The 17,535-nt window shown below is 42.5% G+C and overlaps 1 protein-coding gene across 3 annotated transcripts in view; it reads left to right on the top strand.

Moving 5' to 3' along the window:
- Positions 1-17,535, top strand: part of LOC140187632 (B-cell CLL/lymphoma 7 protein family member B-like) — a 37,900-nt gene that overhangs the window by 13,587 nt on the left and 6,778 nt on the right. For 2 of the 3 annotated variants that reach the window (XM_072243152.1, XM_072243153.1), the window contains exons 2-5: positions 8,482-8,557; positions 8,910-8,939; positions 13,545-13,659; positions 16,745-16,915. In XM_072243152.1, coding sequence (XP_072099253.1) covers positions 8,482-8,557; positions 8,910-8,939; positions 13,545-13,659; positions 16,745-16,915 — 392 coding nt within the window. The remainder of the gene's footprint in view (positions 1-8,481; positions 8,558-8,909; positions 8,940-13,544; positions 13,660-16,744; positions 16,916-17,535) is intronic. The other variant, XM_072243154.1, reaches the window with a different exon arrangement.

Consider the following 17,535-nt stretch of genomic DNA (forward strand, 5'->3'; position numbering starts at 1 on the left):
AAGTTGATCTAAATTTATTACAGTTATTAAACAAATAATTGATTATGTAATCAATTATTAAATAATATTTGATAACATAATGCCATACTAGATCTAGTATTAGGTAACGAACCAGGTCAGGTCACAGATCTCTCAGTGGGTGAGCATCAGGGAGACAGTGACCACCGCTCCCTGGCCTTTAGCATTATTATGGAAAAGGATAGAATCAGAGAGGACAGGAAAATTTTTAATTGGGAAAGGGCAAATTATCAGGCAAAAGGTTAGAACTTGCAGGTGTGAATTGGGGTGATGTTTTTGTAGGGAAATGTACTATAGACATGTGGTCGATGTTTAGGGATCTCTTGCAGGATGTTAGGGATAAATTTGTCTCAGTGAGGAAGATAAAGAATGGTAGGGTGAAGGAACCATGGTGACAAGTGAGGTGGAAAATCTAGTCAGGTGGAAGAAGGCAGCATACATGAGGTTTAGGAAGCAAGGATCAGATGGGTCTATTGAGGAATATAGGGTAGCAAGAAAGGAGCTTAAGAAAGGGCTGAGGAGAGCAAGAAGGAGGCATGAGAAGACCTTGGCGAGTAGGGTAAATGAAAACCTCAAGACATTCTTCAATTATGTGAAGAACAAAAGGATGACAGGAGTGAAGGTAGGACCGATTAGAGATAAAGGTGGGAAGATGTGCCTGGAGGCTGTGGAAGTGAGCGAGGCCCTCAATGAATACTTTTCTTCGGTATTCACCAATGAGAAGGAACTTGATGACAGTGAGGACAATATGAGTGAGGTTGATGTTCTGGAGCATGTTGATGTTAAGGGAAAGGAGGTGTTGGAGTTGTTAAAATACATTAGGATGGATAAGTCCCCAGAGCCTGCTGGAATATTCCCCAGGCTGCTCCATGAGGCGAGGGAAGAGATTGCTGAGCCTCTGGCTAGGATCTTTATGTCCTCGTTGTCCACGGGAATGGTACCAGAGGATTGGAGGGAGGCGAATGTTGTGACCAGTGAGCCTTGCGTCTGTGGTGGGAAATCTGTTGGAAAAGGTTCTTAGAGAAAGGTTCTGTGGGCATTTAGAGAAACATGGTCTGATCAGGGGCAGTCAGCATGGCTTTGTGAAGGGCAGATCATGTCTTACAAGCCTGATAGAGTTCTTTAAGGAGATGACCAGGCATATAAATGAAGGTAGTGCAGTGGATGTGATCTACATGGATTTTAGTAAGGCATTTTGACAAGGTTCCATACGGTAGGCTTATTCAGAAAGTCAGAAAGCATGGAATCCAGGGAAGTTTGGCCAGGTGGATTCAGAATTGGTTTGCCTGCAGAAGGCAGAGGGTCGTGGTGGAGGGAGTACATTCGGATTGGAGGGCTGTGACTAGTGGTGTCCCACAAGGATTGGTTCTGGGACCTCTACTTTTCGTGATTTTCATTAATGACCTGGATGTGGGGGTAGAAGGGTGGGTTGGCAAGTTTGCAGATGACACAAAGGTTGATGGTGTTGTGGATAGTGTCGAGGATTGTCGAAGATTCCCAAGAGACATTGATAGGATGCAGAAGTGGACTGAGAAGTGGCAGATGGAGTTCAACCCGGAGAAGTGTGAGGTGGTACACTTTAGAAGGACAAACTCCAGGGCAGAGTACAAAGTAAATGGTAGGTTACTTGGTAGTGTGGAGCAGCAGAGGGATCTGGGGTACATGTCCACAGATCCCTGAAAGTTGCCTCACAGGTATATGGGGTAGTTAGCCTTCATAAGTCGAGGGATAGTGTTTAAGAGTCGTAAAGTAATGATGCAGCTCTATAAAACTCTAGTTAGGCCACACTTGGAGTACTGTGTCCAGTTCTGGTCGCCTCACTATAGGAAGGATGTGGAAGCTTTGGAAAGGGTTAAGAGGAGATTTACCAGGATGCTGCATATTTTAGAGAGTATGCATTATGATCAGAGATTAAGGGAGCTAGTGCTTTACTCTTTGGAGAGAAGGAGGATGAGAGGAGATATGATAGAGGTATACAAGATATTAAGAGGAATAGAGAGAGTGGACAGCCAGCGCCTCTTCCCCAGGGCACCACTGCTCAATACAAGAGGACGTGGCTTTAAGGTAAGGGGTGGGAAGTTCAAGGGGGATATTAGAGGAAGGTTTTTTTACTCAGAAAGTGGTTGTTGCCTGGAATGCACTGCCTGAGTCAGTGGTGGAGGCAGATACACTAGTGAAATTTAAGAGACTACTAGACAGGTATTTGGAGGAATTTAAGGTGGGGGGGTTATATGGGAGGCAGGGCTTAAGGATCGGCACAACATTGTGGGCCGAAGGGCCTGTACTGTGCTGTACTATTCCATGTTCTATAATTACTCATCCCCTTCAAGTCAGTATTTAGTAAATGAGCCTTTGGCAACAGTTACAGCCTTGAGTCTATGTGGATAGGTCTCTATCAGCTTTGCACATCTGGACATTGCAATTTTTATCCCATTCTTCTTTATAAAACTGCTCAAGCTCTGTCAGATTGCATGAGGATTGTGAGTGAACAGCCTTTTTCAAATCCATTCACAAATTCTCAATTGGATTGGGGTCTGGACTCTGACTCCAGGACATTAACTTTGTTGTTTTTAAGCAATTCCTGTGTATCTTCGGCATTATGCGTAGGGTCATTGTCTTGGAAAACAAATCTTCTTCCAAGTCACAGTTCTCTTGCAGACTGCATCAGGTTTTCCTCCAGGATTTCCCTGTGTAACGCACTGTAAGGTTTTGCTGCTAATGTATTGGCCTCTCTGTAATATTTCACTGCTAATGTAGCAGCAATGTTTGGGTTATGACTAGAGATAACGAGGGCTTTGGAATATGTGCCATCCAATGAGAGACATGTTGTTTCTTTCTTGTGAGACTGAGAGAAGGCATTCGTGGGCTTTTGTTCGGTCGAAGATGGAGAGAGAAGATGCCAGACCGGGGAAGTTGCAGATAACAGGATGGAGTGGACTTGGAATGGGGTTGGGATTCGACGCCCGGGGAGAAAATCGAGGGAGAATGAACCAATGGGAAAACTGTGAGCTCCAACATTGCAAAATAGATTGTTTCATGAGAATGGGCCCTTTTTTTTTTTTTGTTTCTTTACTAACCCTACAATCAAATTAAGAATTATAAAGCTCAGTTGTTTAATTGCATGTTGTGTACTGTTTGTTATTTCATGGTACTGATATGTCACAGGAACACCTCACGCAGCATCAACCCAAACAAGATTTCTTAAGTTTGGCGGGGCCAAAGGCTGTCTTTCCCTAGAGTAAGCCACTAGCTGAACCTAAGGGTTACAACTGTGGGGGTATCGTTCTGGGATTGATTTCATTGGATGATGTGTGATTACCCTGAGCATTGAACCAGTGGAGTAGATATTCGTACTCTGGATGAATTGTTAATTCGCCTGCTAAGTACTGTTAAAGTTACGTTTGTGGGTGGAGGTTTGATAAAATGGTGCGCACAGCGCTGACGTGGCGGAGCAGGCCGAATCACAAGTCAAGTTTCCCGTAGCTGGGGGAAGAGATTTCAAAGATGGGGTTCTATCGTTTCTGAGGAGTGAGGAGGAGTGGTCATATTTGGAATGCCTAATTAGTCCATGTCCCCCCAGGGAAGAATGAGAATTCTGAGTTAGTATCCGCCCTTATCTCTCTGGCGAATAAATGGAAAAATGCCTAGATTTACAGTCCCTGCTATGGAAGGCTCTGCCTATTCTCTGGAATAACGCCCACCCCTAAAGGGGAGGAGGAGTATGAGACTTGGGCGGAGCAGACCTCTGTGGTTTGATGAGTGGCAGTGCTCTGATAACATAAAGTGACAGAGATTGGTTGAGAGTTTGAGTGGGCGGGCTGCTGACATTGTGAGAACTGTCAGGCTGCAGTATCCCCTAGCAACCGTCAGCGATTACCTGTGAGCACTGGAAAGCTCTTTGGCCTGACAGGAAGTCCAATGGAGCTCATGGCGGGGTTTCAGAACATGCGTCAGGAGAAGGGGGAGAAGCTTTCTGCCTACATTTTTTGTCTAGAGAGGCAGCTAAATCGCTTGCAGCGCAGAGGGGTCAGTCAGGCGGCTGAGGTGGATCAGTTAAGAATGGACCGGGTAGCCTAGGGCGCCCGGTCCTACGACCTGATTGCCTGGGGTCTCCGACAGTCTCATAAGACATGCCCCCCCCCCCCCTCCTTTAGTTGAGCTGATCAGAGAGGTACGGGAGGAGGATGTGTCGGAGGGGTGGAAGACTCCAGCAGGGTACGGCCCTCGGTAGTGGTCCCCTGCGGTGAAGTGACCACAGATAGCCTACCCCGGGGAGCGGTAGAGGAGATTGTGGCAGAGTTGAGAACTGAAATGTCTCGGCTGTTATTAGCGGGTGTGATTCCCACCGCGCCTCCCCCCATATGATGGAGCTGATGGAGATACGGATCCCCAAAGGTGACGAACAATGCAGAGGGCTGCTAGCAGCCAGTGTAACGCGAGAAAGAAAGTGAGCCCCCAGATACATAAGCAGAGAGAGTCGTTGGAAAAACTTAGAGAAGACACAGTGAGAGAGAAGACACAGTGAGGGAATGGCCTGGTGTCTTTGGGGGAACATGTTCCCAGCAATATACCAAGGAACCCCTGAAAGCGAAAGGCCCTATTCCTGAAGGCTTAGTGGGACCATGCTCCAGTGTGTCACTACATATAGAGAGTATTTATGCTGAAGCCATACTCGACACTGGGTCACAGGTCACATTGCTGTACTGTTCGTTTTACAACCGGTATCTGAAGCATTTACTATTGACACCATTCGGGGCACTAGAGATCTGGGGTCTTAGTGCTGGTGATTATCCATATGACGGTTATTTGTCAGTGAAGCTGGAGTTCTTGGAGGCCGATGTGGGAGTATCTGAGGCCCTTGATACATTGGCCCTGTTGAGAAGGGTGGTGTTTCAATTCTGGTGGAGACAACACCCCTCTTGTGAGGAGGCTCATGAGGGCCTGCAAGGAGAAGCTGGCGAGAGCTTTCTGGGCACATTGTTCATGCACCTGGTATTTCGAGCTGCTTTTGAGGAAGTGCATGGCTGTATTGGACCGGATGCTGAATTTAGATGAGGAACTGTGTGGTTCACTCAGTTGAAGCCAGTGGTAGTATGGCTCGGGAAAGTAGCCAGAGTGATGGGGACCCCCAAATTTCCCAGAGTGCCTGAGAGTGAGGCCCTCTTAGTGGACGCTTCGGAAGACCACGAGGGAACTGGTGAGGCCCGAACTGCAGAAGCTCTAGGTTGAACAGGCGAGCAGGATGGCAGTGATTGCCCCTGGCACATCCGTTCCCGGTGATGGTAACGTCTTGTGTCCCTGTGAGACAAGCCAGGTAGAAATTATTGGAAAAAGGGAGAATGTTGACCACTGAGTCATTCAACTTCGGGGACTTCCCAGTTCCTGTGGGTTGGAAGAGGAGGTTGGTAGAGAAGATGTTGAAGCTGGAAGGTGTCTTTTCCACCAACTGGTTTGATGGGGGTTGTTCCAAGAGCATATGTCACACTATCCAGGAGACCGAGGATAGCCCGTTCAGAGAAAGGTCACAGTGACTGGACCCTGCAGTGGTATAAGGCATATATATAAGTTGAAGGACGCTGGGATCATCACTGAATCCCGAAGCCCCTATGCATCCCCAATAGAGGCGGCCCGAAAGAAGAATGGGAAGGTACAGATGTGCGTGGACTATAGGACTCTGAACAGATGCACCATCCCTGACCAGTATATGGTCCCGAGGATCGAAGACGCACTGGCCTGTCTTGAGTGGTGCGAAGTAGTTTAGTGTGCTGGACTTGAGTGGATATTACCAGTTCCCCATGAGTGAGGCCGACAAAGAGAAGACAGCTTTTATATGTCCCCTGGGATCTTCCAGTTTGAAAGGATGCCCCAGGGCATATCAGGAGCCTCTTCAACATGGAGAAGACGGTGGGGGAGATGAACTTGCTTCAGGTATTGGTGTATCTGGATGATCTCATAGTGTTTGGGTCCGCCTTGAAAGAACATGAAGCGAGGCTGCTGAAGGTGCAGGGCCGCCTGAAAGCTAAAGGGTTAAAACTTTCCCTTTAGAAGTGCCAGTTCTGCAAAATCTCTGTTAGCTATGTTGGGCACTTAGTCTCATGGGATGGAGTAGCTACAGATCTGGCTAAGCTAGAGGCAGTGACCACTTGGCCAAGACCCCAGACTGTGAGCGCTCTGTGCTCATTCCTTGGGTTCTGTGGTTACAATTGGAGGTTCATGAAGGGCTACATGAAAGTGAGTCACCTGTTGAATCAGCTTCTGTGTGGTTACCTTCCCTTGGGGAAGAAAGGGAGGGGGAAATAAGGATGGGGGTGGAGAGTATCTTAGCCCATCGAGCCCTTTGGACCGAGGTGGGATGCAAAACAGGCCATTCAGTTGCTGAAGGAGCTGCTGACCTCAGCACCGGTGTTGACTTCTGCGGACCCCTGATTACCGTATGTACTGCACATGGATGCCAGCTGAGAGGGTTTAGGGGGTGTCCTGTATCAAGATCAGGGCTCCGGGTTGAGGCCCGTTGCGTTTGTCAGCTGGAGTCTGTCGCCCTCAGAGGAAAAACTATCCTATGCACAAGTTGGAATTTCTGGTGTTGAAATGTGTGGTGGTGGATAAGTTGAGTGACTCCCTCTATGGGGCCAAGTTTGAGGTGAGGATGGACAACAACCCTCTAACTTATATCCTGACCTCGGCGAAACTGGCTGCCACAGGCCATTGGTGGTTGGCAGCGTTGTCTGCCTATGATTTCAGCCTGAAGTACCGGCTGGGAAGCAGGAACATTGATGCTGATGCTTTGTCCCAATGGGCGCATGAAGGACTGGACAGGACTGAGGAGTGGGAGAGCGTTCCTGCCCTGGGGTGAAGGGCATGTGTTAGTTTGCCATCACTGTGAAGCCAGAGGGAAAGGAGGGGCAGGATCAAGTGGTGGATCAATTGGGAGCTTCTGATGACGCCATTCCCCAAGTTTACTGTAACCTGACTGCTCTGGAGACAAATTAGCTGCCAGAATTGAGTTATGGGGAAGTGGCAGCTGCTCAGCGAGATGACCCGGGCATCGGTACTATCTGGTCAGTGGCGAATTATCTCAACGTCATGAGGACATGGCTACATTTGGTGGGGGGAAGAGTGTAATGCGCTGTAAGATTTCACTGCTAATGTAATGGCCTCTCTGTAATGTTTCACTGCTAATGTAACAGTTTATCTGTAGCAACAATGTTTGGGTTATGACTAGAGATAATGGGGGCTTTGGAATGTGTGCCATCCAATGAGAGGCGTGTTGTTTCTTTCTTGTGGGGCTGAGAGAAGGGATTCGCAGGCTTTTGTTCTGCGGAAGATGGAGAGAGAAGATGCCAGAACAGGGAAGTCATAGACTACAGGACGGAGTGGACTTGGAATGGGGCCGGGAGTCAACGCCCAGGGAGAAAATCAAGGGAGAACAGACCGACGGGAAAACTGTGAGCTCCAATGTTACGAAATAGACTGTTTCATGAGAATGGACTCTTTTTTTGTTTCTTTCCTAACCCTATAGTCAAATTAAGATTTATAAAGCTCATTCGTTTTAATTACATATTGTGTACTGTTTGTTATTTCGTGGTACTGATTTGTAATGGGAACACCTCATGCAACATCCACCCAAACAATATTTCTTAAGTTTGGTTGGGCCGGAGGCTGTCTTTCCCTAGAGTAAGCTGTTAACCAAACCTGAGGGCTACACATGTATTTTGCTGCATCATTTTACCCTGATTGTTCCTGATAATTGTTTTTGTCAGTTTTACTGGTTCTTTCATCATATTTGGAACATGACAGTCCTTTTGTATGAATCTGATATATATGTAGAACCAGTTCCACAAGATGTTACTATTGTTGAGGCTCTGGTAGGATACTTTGAAATGGGAGTCTTCAATATGTCTTATGGCCTGATAATGGCATCTGTCACTTTCTTAGTTGCCTTCTTACTCCTGACTGATGAGATGATACATTAAGGGTAATATTTCTGCTCTTTCAAATATGGGTGACGTGGTAAGCATAGGTAAATGTTTTATTTGAAAGGTAACTCATTTGGTGTTGCAACAATCAGTATGCATTGAAACATATGACTGCTAGATTATAGATCATGCTAAAGATGTACGTGGAATATTTTAGAATCCAGACAGTGACAACTATTAGTTACTGTTTAAGCTTCCTTAAGTAATTATAATATCAGTATCAAATGACTGGAATTTTGTTTTACCTTTTATTTTTTGATATAGTCATTTGATGCTTTTTTTTAAATGTAGCAGATTTGGTAGTTTTGTATTGGAAGTTTCTATTGGGAATTTTGATATGTTGACATTATTTTGTATGGTTTCTTGGGTTGGCTTTCTACAGCTGCTGGATGCTATTTGGAACTTCTTGCCGATTGGAACCTTGTTTAAACTTTTAGGAGTCCTGCACCCTTTATAAATTGAGCTCATTTACTTTGAATTTCTACAGGGAGAAGAAGTGGGTGACAGTGGGTGACACATCGCTGCGGATATTTAAATGGGTACCTGTGACTGACCCCAAAGAGGTAGGTAGATATGAAGAGATATTTATTTATATCTTATAAATTTTGATTGTTGCAAAAATTGAAATATAAAGACCTCATGATAAGGAGTTTCTTGATTAATTTCCTGTTGGATTAGATCAAAATTACTATCCACACTTGTATAATGTGCTATGGTGTGTATTTTCAGTAAAATAAGCACAAAACATGGTATAGATGAGAGTTTCTCTGATGCTGTCCATCTCCAACTTTGCCTTAGTTTTTTTCCTCATGCTGTTGAGTTTAATAACTCCTCAAAGTTAGTTATTAAAGAAGCATTTGCTCTACAGTTACCACCATCTTTGATTCCTATTTTTTTCCTTTTTCTTTTCTGAAGGACATACGAGCTCCTCGAATGACTCAGTTGGTAAGTTGGTGTGGATCCAATGCCTGTAAATTTATGACTCTGTGAACTATTTTGACTGATGTTAGCTGAGATTACTTCAGTTATACTGCAACTGGTTTCCTTGTGGGTGTGAATAGTAATATTTTTTTGTAAAGCTTCATTATGATTGCTGCCCAGTAACTGTTCTTGATGTATAAATTTGTAGGAGTAGAATCTCACTAGTTTGAGTGGCTCCTTCCTCATTCTTGGCACAAGAATGTTGCTGTTATAAAGTATAACCCTAAGTCTAAATTCCATTACACCAGTCTGTCCTGTCCTCTTGAAATGTAATCTATTTCCTTCACTGTGAATACAATTTTTTTTTGCCATTAGTAGGTTTTGAAATGCTGATTTTAACATGTATCAGAAATACATCAACTACTGGGGTCCCTACAGTTTGGGAAACACCAATTCACAATGACTGTTTTCTTTCTCTGTTCACTGCTTTTGTATGTAAACTTTAGCCTTGGCAACAAGCCTATTATGTGGCACTTTAAAGAGGTGTTTTTTAACGTCCATATACACTCACTGGCCATTTTATTAGGTATAGCTGTACATCTCATTAATGCAAATATCTAATCAGCTAATCATGTGACAGCAACTCAGTGCATAAAAGCATACAGACATGGTCAAATGGTTCAGGTGTTATAAAAACCAAGCATCAGTATGGGGAAAAATGTGATCTAAGTAACTTTGATTGTCAAATTATTGTTGGTGCTAGGTAGAGTGGTTGGAGTATTTTAGAAACCCTTGATCTCCTGGGATTTTCACACACAAAAGCCTCCGGAGATAACTGAGAATGGAGCGTAAAATGAAAACAAAATCTAGTGAGTAGTAGTCCTATGGGCAAAAATGCATTGTTAATGAGAGAGGTCAGAAGAGAATGGCCAGATTGGTTCAAGCTGACGGGAAGATGACAGTTACAACGGAGGTGTGCAGAAGAGCATCTCCGAACATAGAACACGTCGAACCCTGAAGTAGAAGGACTACAGCAGCAGAAGATCATACTGGGTTCCACTCCTGTACCCAATAAAGTGGCCTCTGAGTGTAGATAGACCGTCACCTTATCAAAGTTGAACTTTGTTTTAATAAATCCATGTCATCTTCCATTAAAACATACTTATCAAGTGCCTATTAATTTTCTTTCCCAGATTATCAGTTTTGAAAGCTTTCCCACCACAAATTAACCTGAAGAATTGGTTATTTTCAAATTTCCATTATTCTGGAATCATCTTGCATCTAAGGATATGTGGAAATTCTAGCAGTTTTCACTTGTTCCTTTCAGCAACCAAGAATGAACTTGATGATTTAACTGCGAACATAAATAGCATTTCCAAACTTTCACCTTGTTCTCCTCCACTAAACCACCTCTGCAGCATTTAAAATATGTTTCGATTCTAATTTTTTAATGGTTTGGAGGAAAGACCATTGAATTGCAACATTAACTTTTTGCAGATGTTGCCTGACTTCCCAAATATTTTTCAGCATTTATGGTTTTTCAGCCCTTGTTGTAAATCTTTATCAATTGTTAGGCTATGCAGCTATGACCTCTTTTACTGTGGTCAGGGTACTATCTTCTTTCTTGCAAAGACATATGCATGGTACTTAGTATCTCAGTCTTGTCCTCTGCCTCCATTTTGATCCTTAATATTGCCCACCCTTTCAGTTTATTCATTACTTGCACGCTGATGGAAGACAATTACATTCTTTTTATGTTGGCTGCATTCAACCTAAACTCGATCTGTCTCTTTTCCTCTCTTGTGTTTTCGATACTTAGCATGATTCTCATTTGTATTGTCAACCCGACATTTATCCCCTGCCCTGATTTTCTGCTTCATCTTACTTCAATCACTTTCATCATCGAAGGATCACTGATTTTAGTTTCTAAGGGAGAAGTAACTTCAGACTGTATCCAAACCACTTCTGCTTTAATTACAGTTCAATTACTATTTTGCTTGCAATGTTTTAACTCCATTTGATCTGGAGTTCTATTTTATCATTCTCAACTCCATTGTCATTTTCTGAACATTATCTTCTGGGATTCAGTCCAAAATGTACACCCACTGACCATTGTTCTACTTGACCATTTTCATTTTGTGAATCAGGTCCACCAGGAGCTGAAAGGAGCATACTGATTAGAACAAAAATCTTTTGGAAAACATTTAAGAAAGTTCTCATTTTCTGTTACTTGGTTTTGTTGACATTGAGGCAGTTGACATCTCTGATAGCCAAACTCATTAGTTTTTACCTTGCAAATTCTTTAAGTTTTTCTCATCCATGTGCTTCCCCTTTTAAATTCAAGTTGTGATTGAGAAAGTTATCTATGAAATCCATATCCTAAACTTAAATAAAGGCAGTTATGGTGGTGGGAGAAAGAAATAGATTAAAGGGCATGGCAGGGTATAAGCAGAGATGCACTCCACCAGAGCCACACTTCAAGGTTGAAGAATAGTTACTTCTCTTTAACCATTCAGTTCTTGAATTAACCTGCACAATCTGAATCATCACCTCAGTATTGCACCATCTAAGGCAGTTTTTAGGAACCAACAAAGAATGATGTTTAAAGAAAGTACAAAGTGGAAGAAGATTGTTTATCCTCATACATGAGCAAATAATATAAATATGGGCAGCAGTGACTATATAGAAATACACTGGGGGAGTCCAGAACCAGAGGCCACAGTTTAAGAATAAGGGGTAGGCAATTGAGAACGGAGTTAAGGAAAAACTTTTTCACACAGAGGGTTGTGGTTCTGTGGAATGCTCTGCCTCAGAAGGCAGTGGAGGTCAATTCTCTGGACTCTTTCAAAAAAGAGTTAGATAGAGCTCTTAAAGATAGCGGAGTGAAGGGATATGGGGAAAAGGCAGGAAAAGGGTACTGACTGTGGATGATCAGCCATGATCACAGTGAATGGTGGTGCTGGCTCGAAGGGCTGAATGGCCTACTGCACCTATTGTCTATTGAGTTTGAATCCAAATATGTACATACCTACAGATGAAGTAGTTCAAAAGGTGTTGATTTAATGGTTAGCATATAAGAGGGAGATTGAAACTCTGGTTGAGTGGTTCCACAACAACAACCTCTTACTCAGTGTCAGCAAGATCAAGGAGTTGATTATTGACTTCAGAAGGAGGAAACTGGAGGTCCATGAGGCAGACCTCATTGGGGGTCAGAGGTGGAGAGGGTCAGCAACTTTAAATTTCTCAGTGTTATCATTTCAGAGGGCCTGTCCTGGGTCCAGCACATAAGTGCAATTACGAAGAAGGCATGGCAGCACCTCTAGTTAGGAATTTGTGAAAATTCGGCATGACATCTACAAATTGGACAAACTTTTATAGATGTGTAGTGGGGAGTATATTGACTGGTGGCATCACAGTCTAGTATGGGAACACCAATGCCCTTGAATGGAAAATCCCACAAAAAGTAGTGGACACAGCCCTTCCTCACAGGTAAAGCTCTCCCACCATTGAGCACATCTACATGGAACGTTGTTGCAGGAAAGCAGCATCCATCATCAAGTACCCCCACCATCCATCCTTTCTTGTTCCACATCCTAATTCTTTATACCTTGCTAGATTAAACCTGCCAAGAGTACCAACAAGCTCCATGTGAGGATATTAGAAGACTGTTCAAGTGCAAACTCTCATATCATGTCCCTGAGATATGTCTTCCAATCTCCAAGCATGTATTTGTGTACACTATTCCGATAGTTTTGGGTGTGATACTCCTGGTAATCCAAAGATTGCTATCTTTTAGGGTTCTAGGTAATGTTTTTCACAGCATTCAAAGATCTTTTCTTACGACTTGTGTATTTTGTATCACACAAAATCTGAATGCTCAGAATGTTCTGCAGTTGCTTAATGATGTCTCCCTGACATGGGTATTATTAGTAAGGCTAAACTGTTGCAGTGACAAAAAAAGCCTGTCTATTCCTAATGAGTCCCCAATAATTTGTTCCTTATTTTTTGCCCTGTACAGTTAAGATGCTCTTCTCCTCAGATGTTCTTGAATATCAATTATAGGAAATTACAAGTAGTGGTCCACTGCAGTATTAGGCTGGTCTTTCTCTTCTGTCAGTAGATCATCTATTCCATCTGTGTATAGCCACTTAATTGTGTGACTTGCTTGCAGTTTTTTTTTTAATTGAGAAGGAACTACAGAATTTATTTCAACTGTTCCTTATTTAAAGCAAGTCCAGCAAACAACTTTTTGCGCAAATTGTTTTGTCTTTATTACATTTTATCTGAGTGGACTTAGAGTTGATAGCCCAAAGTGGAGTCAATTAATACACATTAGCAAACATACTTCGGATATGATGATACTTGTGCTCCAGATCAAAGTCAGAGACGTGGAATTGTGGATGATGAATGGATTAAAACAATTCAATTATTTTAGTCAGGAGTTTTTTTCTTTATTAACCTTAAAGGCACATTATTTTCACTGAGTGCAATTTAAAAAAAGTCCAACAATCATTTCTCACTAACTTTCTGGTGAAATGACTTTGATGACTTGAATGTGAAAAAGATGAGAGGAATGATAAAGTTCTTTGCAGTACTATTCTTCTTTGCACATTCTTTTGTTTTATTTAGGAGAAGTCAAAATCGAAGAGCAGTCTTGAATCAAAAGGTGCAAAGGGGGATAAAGCTTTCCCATTGCTGCCTGTGTCTGACAACAGTTCTTCTCCTGTTCTCCTGGAGCTAAATGGTGAGTGTATGCTCAAACTCCTTTGATGTGATGCTCTGAGTATCATCTGAAGGTAATCTGTTTTATTTGCCTTTACTTGGGATATTGATAATACTTGAAAGTTTAGATTTAGTATTCGTTGCAGATTTTTTATATATATAGTAATTCGTGCAGAATTATTTCTGGGGGCTTTGAGAATGAGTGTGGGGCTAGACTTGGGATTTGATTTTGAAGATACCATTACACCAGCTAAGGTAGTTCATGCAAGTTTTTCCTCCGATATTAGTTCGAAGTTTGAATATAAGACGTATTTGTTTTTAAGTCTGTCACTTCAACTTTTATATAGTTAGTGCTGATTGGTGGAGAACTGTAAAACAAGTAGCCATGTGTTTGAGGAATTTTTGTGCCCTTATCCCACATTCATAGTAACTACATTGTTACAGCCCTTCTGTAGGGCAGCACCAAGTTACACAGGAAGCCCTAAGTCAACACTCTACAAATGATTGAACTTGAACATGATAGAAGAGCTTGGGAAGTGTATTATTTATGTAAATAGAAATGTAGGCTGTCTGACCTGTGAATCAACTGGTGCAATGATCTTTATTATTCACTTATAATTAAATTGCAATATTTTGAAACTCAGTAAATCAACTCAGTGATGTTGACCTTGGATTAAACCCAAAGGTATATTATTTTGCTCCTATTTAGATAGTGGAAATAAAGTGAAAGTGGACTGTTGTATTTGGCCACGTGGAGGGATAAAATTGATGTTTTGTCATCTACAGTTGACCAGAGTCATTTGTGCTATTCTTATTTCCATTATCTATCCCTTCCCAACAACATTTGAGAAAAATGATTTCGAAAATCAAGGTTGTCTGTGTCACATCCTCTGAGCTGCCTACACGATGATCCATGTTTGTGAAAGCATCTCCAGAAATGAGTCCCTGTAGTGGGCTCGTCTCTTAGTCCAGTTGGATAAAAACAGAATCAGAATCCAGTTTAATATCACTGGTATATGTTGTGAAACTTGTTTTGGAGCAGCAATAGAGTGCAATACATAATAACAAACTGTAAATTACAATAAGAAATACATATAAGAATAACATTAAGTCATGCAAAAAGGAAGCAAAAAAAGTAGTGTAGTGTACATGGGTTCCTCGTTGTAGGAACAAACTGAAAGATCACATGGTGTTGGTGTTTGAAATAATGGGCGATTTTATTTAAAAACTGGTCCGCTCCAAGAGGCGAGTCAAAGCTGATCTTCCTGAACGTGAATTTGGTCGGGCTTGTACATTCTCAGTTGATGAGATTACCAGTAAAACCACACTTTGATAACAGAAAGTCTGATGCAGGAAGACTTAATTAGGTAACGTACTAGGTCCTGATTACAGAGTAAAATGATTGTCTGCAGGTCCAATTTTCTATTAAGGTTCAAAGTGCATTTATTAAAGTAAGTATACAACCTTGAGATTAGTCTTTTCTTGCAAGCAGCCACAAAACAAAGAAACACAATTGAACCCATTCAAAGAAAAACCCCACACAAGACCATCAAATGCCAAATATGCAAAAAAAACCGAATTGTGCAAACAATAAAAAGTAAACCAATAACATTTTCCACAGAGTCCCAAGAGTGAGTCCTCAGCAATATGCCGAAGGCCACAGCTACAGAGTTAGTTCACGCTGAAATGCTGTGATCAAATTGCTCAAATAGTAAAACAGAAGTAAACAAAAAACACCAGGAGCATGAACTGCAGAGTCCCCAGAAGAGAATCTACAGCAGTGGAGTGCCTTCAGTGCTGAGATGAGCCTGTCCAGGAGCCCGATGGCTACTGGGCAACAACCACTCCCGAACAATATGTTGGCTCCTCTGGTTCTACAGGTGATATGTTGGTGGTGGTTGTTCAAACTTCTTCAAGCTGGCCTGGAAAACTCCCCACAGTGATAGGGACGGCATCAGGGAGCACTGTTTTGTGACTGCTAACATGGTGCTCAACTCCTCCAGTGCCTGCCTGATGTTGGCCAGAGGCGGAATGTACACAGCTATCAGGATGATGCTGGAGAACTCCCTTACAGATAAAATGGACGACATTTGACCACTATCTGTTCCAGGTCGGGTGAGCAGGATTGAGACAGAATCACCATGTCTGTGCACCATGATGAGCGAATCATGAATCATGAAGTATACTCCGCCTCCTCTATCTTTGATAGACTCAACTGTCCTGTCTTTGCAGTTGATGATGAAGCCCTTGGGCTGCAGTGGTGCATCTGAAATAGCAGGCTTGAGCCATGTTTCCGTGAAGCAAAGTGCAGAGCAGTCCCTCTGGTATTGCAATCTTGCCCTGACACCTTCAGTTTTATTTTCCAGAAACTACATTTGCCAGCAAGATAGTCAAGTGGGAGTTGGTGGTGGTTGGGGGGGGGGGTGGAATGTGGGGAGAGTGAGGCGTAGTCTAAAGCCTCTGTGTTCCAATCGTATCTGCATACAGTCTTGGCATTCATGCTTCTGTTTTCTTAAAGGGAATTGTACAAGCGACTTGAGTCTGCTGACTGGGATCCACCCATTTTGAGGATTGACTGAATTTTTTTTTAAACTTCTTAAAACAATGGGTACCGAAGTACCCACGACTGTGATTGTGAATTTCTCCTGTAGTAGTCCGAAATGGGAATATTATATTCCCATTGGAACTGCACTCAAAGAGTCACCATTTATCGGCATCATCTTGAAAAAGATCAACAAGATTCAACCTAACAGAGCAATCCAACGGGTCCCAAGTTTAATTCCCAATGTACCTTCAATACCTAATCTGAAATTTCAGCTTCTGGACTATGGAAGGAGAAATAGTTCGGCTTAAAGAGAATAGTTTATACCTTATAAATTAAATTGCAGGCACATGCCATTTAAGTTTGTATGCTAAGTAGTCATTGCCATCAGTAGAGCACATTGGACTCGTATACAACAGATGTTAATGCTTCCATGGAGCAGGGAGAGAAGCTGGGGAAGGATAAAAATATTTGTTGATGATGCTAATAGGGAAATGTATTTTTGGGTTGTTTTGCTGCCTCTGATCATTTTTACTTGATTTTATGTCTTTTCCTACTTTTTCAGATGAGACGAGTAATCAGAGTTCTCTGTCAGATGCTTACCCGGTAAAAGTGGACAGCAGTACAAACTCGAGCCCCAGCCCAGAGCAAAGTGAGCCTGTCAGCCCAACTCTTCTTTCTGACTTCAAAGCAGACGACTCTCAGCCTCCCATGCTTGGGCAGGAAATCATGGAAGGTATGAAGAGCTTTAAGAATTGTTCTTGTCTGATAAGTCTGAAAGGAGGCTATGACAGTTGCCTGATTAAAAATTGTATGATGCATTTTGATGTTAGACTTTATACAACCACATTATTGATCATGCCATGGTGTCAAAAAGCTAGGTAGATATGTACAAGAAAGGGGCTCCATGAAGGTTTAAAAGTGCCATGCCAGAAACAAATGTGTAGGTCACTTAATACTATGGTGACCATTTAATCCTGTACCCATGTGGCACAAATGAGTTTTCTTTTATCTTACAAGCTGTTTGTAACAATGGTTGCCTAAAATGTGAAATCATGTGTAGTTCAGTCTTAATTCTAATTTGGAGGCCTTGCTTTAGTAGATAATATCTACTATCCTACCCTCATCTATCCTTTTGATTACCTCTTCAAAGAACTCTATAAGAATGGTCAAACATAATTTCCCATATGCAAAGCCATTCTGACTCCTCATAATAAGGCTCTGTCTATTTAAATGCTGGTAGGTCCTGTCTCTCAAAATACCCTCCAGTAACTTCCCCACCATTGATGTCAGGCTAACGAACCTCAGTTTCCAAGCCTGTCATTGCTAAGGAATGGTAGCCACCTCAGTCTTTGG

This window comes from Mobula birostris, chromosome 25, assembly GCF_030028105.1.
Source record: "Mobula birostris isolate sMobBir1 chromosome 25, sMobBir1.hap1, whole genome shotgun sequence".
NCBI classification, from domain to species: domain Eukaryota; kingdom Metazoa; phylum Chordata; class Chondrichthyes; order Myliobatiformes; family Myliobatidae; genus Mobula; species Mobula birostris.